General features: G+C 43.1%; 1 protein-coding gene across 1 annotated transcript in view; it reads left to right on the top strand.

The window, feature by feature from the left end:
* The first annotated feature begins 5,539 nt into the window (after positions 1-5,539).
* Positions 5,540-6,000, top strand: part of LOC140733612 (tyrosine-protein kinase Src42A) — a 48,447-nt gene continuing 47,986 nt past the window's right edge. Inside the window, exon 1 of the mRNA XM_073057183.1 lies at positions 5,540-5,918. Coding sequence (XP_072913284.1) covers positions 5,590-5,918 — 329 coding nt within the window. The 5' untranslated portion in view covers positions 5,540-5,589. The remainder of the gene's footprint in view (positions 5,919-6,000) is intronic.

Below are 6,000 nucleotides of genomic sequence, written 5' to 3'. Positions count from 1 at the left end.
GCTATTTACCTCAGGAATTGGGCCTCAATCCCCTCGTTTAGTTTCCAATCATTCCCAGGTTCCACTAACTACCCACACCTGCTTTCCATCAGAAAATGCAATGTAAAAACCCTGTGATCACAACAAGGAGCTTGGTTGACTCTGGTGTGAATAACCTTGTTTTGTGGGTCATAGGACTGCCAGTTCTAGGTCAAGCATCGCTCCTGGATACAGACTCCATGCTCGTTATGTTAAGAATGCCTCCCGACTCTGCCTCCGTGCCTGTGTTCTGCACTTGGGTTCGTCTGCCGCCTTGCTCGTGTAACAGAAACTAATCTGAGAAACAGCTGCAATAGTGTTACTTTTGTTTTGAGGTAAAGGTAAGGAAGCTAAAATCTTCAATCTATGGTGTCAACTATTGCGCTACAGATGACACTTGTATGTGCACATGTGGGGATCCCAAGCTCCAGATTTTCATCCACTTATTCATAAAGTCAAAGAGAAATACAGGACAGAAACAGGCCTTTTGGCTCATCTCGTCCATGCCAAACCATTTAAATTGCCCACTCCCATCGACCTGCCCTGGGACCATAGCCCTCCATACCCCAACCATCCATGTACCTACCCAAACCTCTCTTAGACATTGAAATCAAGCTTACATGCACCACTAGTGCTGGCAGCTCATTCCACACTCTCATGTCCCTCATGATCCCCTTGAACCTTTTATCTTTCACCCTTAATGCATGACTTCTGGTTGTAGTCCCATCCAACTTCAGTGGAAAAAGCCTGCTTGAATTTACCCTATCTATAAACTCTCATTCACTGAATGCATGTGAGAGAAAGCTAAAATGTTTTACCAATCTGCTTTGCTGCACAACACCACTCTCTGGAGACGGTCCAGAAGATGTCACAAAAATAATTCCCAGAGTTAAAGGGTTAACTTCTGAGGAGTGCAGGCTCTGGGACTGTATTCGCTGAAGTTTAGAAGAATATGAGGAAATCTCATTGAAACCTATCGGATATTGAAGGCCCTTGATAGAGTGAATGGAGGGGATGTTTCCTATAATGGGAGAGTCTAGAACCAGAGGGCACAGCCTCAGAATAAAAGGATGTCCCTTTTAGAACAGAGGAGGAGGAATTTCTTTAGCCAGAGGGTGGTGAATCTGTGGAATTCATTGTTACAGATGGCTGTGAAGGGCAAGGCATATTTTAAGCAGAATTTAGTAGGTTCTTAATTAGTAAGAATATCAAAGGTTATGAGAGAAGACAGGAGAAAGGGGTTGAGAAGGCTTACACATATAATTGAATGGGGAACAGACTCAATGGGCCAAATAGCCTAATTCTGCTCCTGTGTCTTATGGCATTATGACCATATAACAATTACAGCATGGAAACAGGCCATCTTTGCCCTTCTCGTCTGTGCCAAAGTCTCTCACCTAGTCCCACTGACCTGCACTCAGCCCATAACCCTCCATTCCTTTCCTGTCGATATACCTATCCAATTTTACTTTAAATTGACTTGGGGAAAGTGATTATAAAGTAATGACATATATAAAACAGCATAATGAATCCATATTTTGTAACTTAGATACTTCTTATACCTTGTATAAGTTTATTAGATAAGTGATTAAAAATAAACATCTTCTTTACCATCCTGAGCAAAGCAAGAGTAAAAACTATAATCCATTTTAAGAAATGTAGATAAGGTGTTGCCAGTATAAAAGATATTAAATTTCAAAAGAATAGGATTAGTGCAACAAAGTTTAAGAAAACTAAGCACTACTAGAAAACTTCATTATCCTTGAAGTCTCAATGTTTCATACTGCCCCCTCCAGTTCAGATGTAAACCATCCCACCTTCCCTGGAAAACTGCCCAATTATCTATAAATCTGAAGCCCTCCCTCCTGCACCATGTCTTCAGCCATGTGTTGATCTGCGCTGTCTTACTATTTCTAAACCCACCTGTATGTGGCACTGGTAGCAATCCTGAGATTGCTATCCTGGAGGTCCTGTCCTTTAACTTGGTGCCTAGCTCCCTAAACTCACCTTTCAGGACCTCCTCACACTTCCTCCCCACGTCATTGGTCCCTACATGGACCATGACATCTGGCTGCTCACCCTCCCTCTTGAGAATACTGAGAACTCAATCTGAGATATCGCGGACCCTGGCACCAGGGAGGCAATAGACTATCCGGGGTTCTCGATCTCTTCCAAAGAACCTCCTATCTGTCCCCCTAACTATTGAATCCCCTATCACTACTGCTCTCCTCTTTTCCTTCCTTCTGAGCTGAGGGTCCAGTCTCGGTGCCAGAGACGCAGCCACGGCAACTTGTCCTTGGTAGGTCGTCCCCACCAACAGTATCCAAAACGGTATACTTGTTATTGATGAGAATGGCCACGGGTGCTCTCTCATTCTGTCTAATCCCCTTCCCTCTCCTGACAGTCACCCAGCTACCTGACTCTTAGGGGTGACTATCTCCCTGAAACTCCTGTCTATTTCTGCCTCTGTCTCAATATGACAACCAAGCCTATGCTCCATCAGACTGCAGTGTTAACTTCTCAGAAATAGACTACTGGCAGCAAATACTTTGAGAACTGGAGGGGCTCACTGGTTCTCCACAAGGTTCTCCAACCCTACTGGCAGTTTAAGCCAAATAATCTCAGGGACTGTCTCTTAGGCCAATATCTTTAACACTGACACCCTAATTGCCCATGGCTCTGAAGAGCAAGCACATAAACCCTCTATTGAGACCTCCATCACTTCCAGCAATTTTGTTTTGGAAATGTAGTTTTCAAGTGTGTGTGTGTGTGTGTGTGTGTGTGTGTGTGTGTGTGTGTGTGTGTGTGTGTGTGTGTGTGTGTGTGTGTGTGTGTGTGTGTGTGTGTGTGTGTGTGTGTGTGTGTGTGTGTGTGTGTGTGTGTGTGTGTGTGTGTGTGTGTGTGTGTGTGTGTGTGTGTGTGTGTGTGTGTGTGTGCCTATATAACCATATAACAATTACAGCACAGAAACAGGCCATCTCTGCCCTTCTAGTCCGTGCCGAACGCTTACTCTCACCTAGTCCCACTGACCTGCACTCAGCCCATAACCCTCCATTCCTTTCCTGTCCATATACCTATCCAATTTTACTTTAAATGACAATATCAAACCTGCCTCTACCACTTCTACTGGAAGCTCGTTCCACACAGCTACCACTCTCTGAGTAAAGAAATCCCCCCTTGTGTTACCCCTAAACTTTTGCCCCCTAACTCTCTCATGTCCTCTTGTTTGAATCTCCTCCACTCTCAATGGAAAAAGCCTATCCACGTCAACTCTATCTATCCCCCTCATAATTTTAAATACCTCTATCAAGCCCCCCTCAACCTCATTCGCGCCAAAGAATAAAGACCTAACTTATTCAACCTTACTCTGTAACTTGGGTGCTGAAACCCAGGTAACATTCTAGTAAATCTCCTCTGTACTCTCTCTATTTTGTTGACATCTTTCCTATAATTCGGTGACCAGAACTGTACACAACACTCCAAATTTGGCCTTACCAATGCCTTGTACAATTTTAACATTACATCCCAACTCCTATACTCAATGCTCTGATTTATAAAGGCCAGCATACCAAAAGCTTTCTTCACCAACCTATCCACATGAGATTCCACCTTCAGGGAACTATGCACCATTATTCCAAGATCACTCTGCTCTACTGCATTCCTCAATGCCCTACCATTTACCATGTATGTCCTATTTTGATTAGTCCTACCAAAATGTAGCACTTCACACTTATCAGCATTAAACTCCATCTGCCATCGTTCAGCCCACTTTTTTAACTGGCCTAAATCTCTCTGCAAGCTTTGAAAACCTACTTCATTATCCACAATGCTACCTACCTTAGTATCATCTGCATACTTACTAATCCAATTTACCACCCCATCATCCAGATCATGAATGTATATGACAAACAACACTGGACCCAGTACAGATCCCTGAGGCACACCACTAGTCACTGGCCTCCAACCTGACAAACAGTTATCCACCACTACTCTGACATCTACCACTACTCCACTACTTTACCCACGTCAATTTTCCTAGTAACCTCTTCAAAAAATTCAATAAGATTTGTCAAACATGACCTTCCACGCACAAATCCATGTTGACTGTTCCTAATCGGACTCTGTCCATCCAGATAATTATATATACCATCTCTAAGAATACTTTCCATTAATTCACCCACCACTGACATCAAACTGACAGGCCTATAATTGCTAGGTTTACTCTCAGAACCCTTTTTAAACAATGGAACCACATGAGCAATACACCAATCCTCCGGCACCATCCCCGTTTCTAATGACATTTGAAATATTTCTGTCAGAGCCCCTGCTATTTCTACACTAACTTCCCTCAAAGTCCTAGGGAATGTCCCGTCAGGATCTGGAGATTTATCCACTTTTATTCTTTAAAAGCACCAGTACTTCCTCCTCTTTAATTATCATAGTTTCCATAACTTCCCTACTTGTTTCCCTTACCTTACACAATTCAATATCCTTCTCCTTAGTGAATACCAAAGAAAATAAATTGTTCAAAATCTCCCACATCTCTTTTGGCTCCACACATAGCTGTCCACTCTGATTCTCTAAGGGACCAATTTTATCCCTCACTATCCTTTTGCTATTAATATAACTGTAGAAACCCTTTAGATTTATTTTCACCTTACTTGCCAAAGCAACTTCATATCTTTTAGCTTTTCTAATTTCTTTCTTAAGATTCTTTTTACATTCTTTATATTCCTCGAGCACCTCATTTACTCCATGCTGCCTATATTTATTGTAGATCTCTCTCTTTTTCTGAACTAAGTTTACAATATCCCTTGAAAACCACGGCTCTCTCAAACTTTTAACGTTTCCTTTCAATCTAACAGGAACATAAAGATTCTGTACCCTCAAAATTTCACCTTTAAATGACCTCCATTTCTCTATTACATCCTTCCCATAAAACAAATTGTCCCAATCCACTCCTTCGAAATCCTTTTGCATCTCCTCAAAGTTAGCCTTTCTCCAATCAAAAATCTCAACCCTGGGTCCAGTCCTATTCTTCTCCATAATTAGATTGAAACTATTGGCATTGTGATCACTGGACCCGAAGTGCTCCCCAACACATACCTCCGTCACCTGACCAATTTCATTGCCTGACAGGAGATCCAACACTGCCCCTTCTCTGGTTGGTACCTCTATGTATTGCTGCAAAAAAACTATCCTGCACACATTTTACAAACACCAAACCATCCATCCCTTTTACAGAATGGGCTTCCCAGTCTATGACCGGAAAATTAAAATCTGCCACAATCACAGCCCTGTGCTTACTACAAATATCTGCTGTCTCCTTAAAATTCTCCTCCAATTCTCGCTCCCCATTAGGTGGTGTGTGTGTATATACACATACACACCCACACACATTCCTGCTAAACAATTTCAAAACGGCACATACAAATGAGGCGACGAATCTTAAAAGCAGGAAGAACTAATTCCCAAAGATTTAACGCATTTGCTGCTCTGCTTCCTGAATTGACGTTGACGACTTTTCTGGGATTTAACATTCAATGAAAACAAAGTCAATCGGAGACGGTCATGGGCAGGGCTCTGAGTAAGCAATACTGTGCTGTCTGCCCTTGCCGCTGCTGTCGATCCAATTCTAATGACAGCAATGAAAGGACTTCAAACCGAGCAGGCAATTTAGTTTATACGAACCAATATGCCGTTCAGTCGCGATATGTCGCGCTCTACAATTACAAACCCCGCACTTCAGAGGATCTCCCCGTCAAAGAAGGCGAAGAGGTTGAAATTTTAAGCCAAGAAGGCGAGTGGACATTGGTCAAAAAAACAGAAGGACGCGATGTGGAGGAAGGCTACGTGCCTTCCAGCTTCGTTGCCGAAGTGGGGAGCCTGGCAGCTGCACGGTAAGTCGACGGCATCCCAGTGACACCGCTCACCTCCTCGTCGGTTTGCAGAAGCAGGGATTCCTTCACGCAGGGAGTGCGT

Source organism: Hemitrygon akajei, chromosome 9, assembly GCF_048418815.1.
Source record: "Hemitrygon akajei chromosome 9, sHemAka1.3, whole genome shotgun sequence".
Classification (NCBI taxonomy): Eukaryota; Metazoa; Chordata; class Chondrichthyes; order Myliobatiformes; family Dasyatidae; genus Hemitrygon; species Hemitrygon akajei.
The sequence above is the reverse complement of the archived record's forward strand: the minus strand, read 5'-3'. Positions and strand labels throughout refer to the sequence as shown.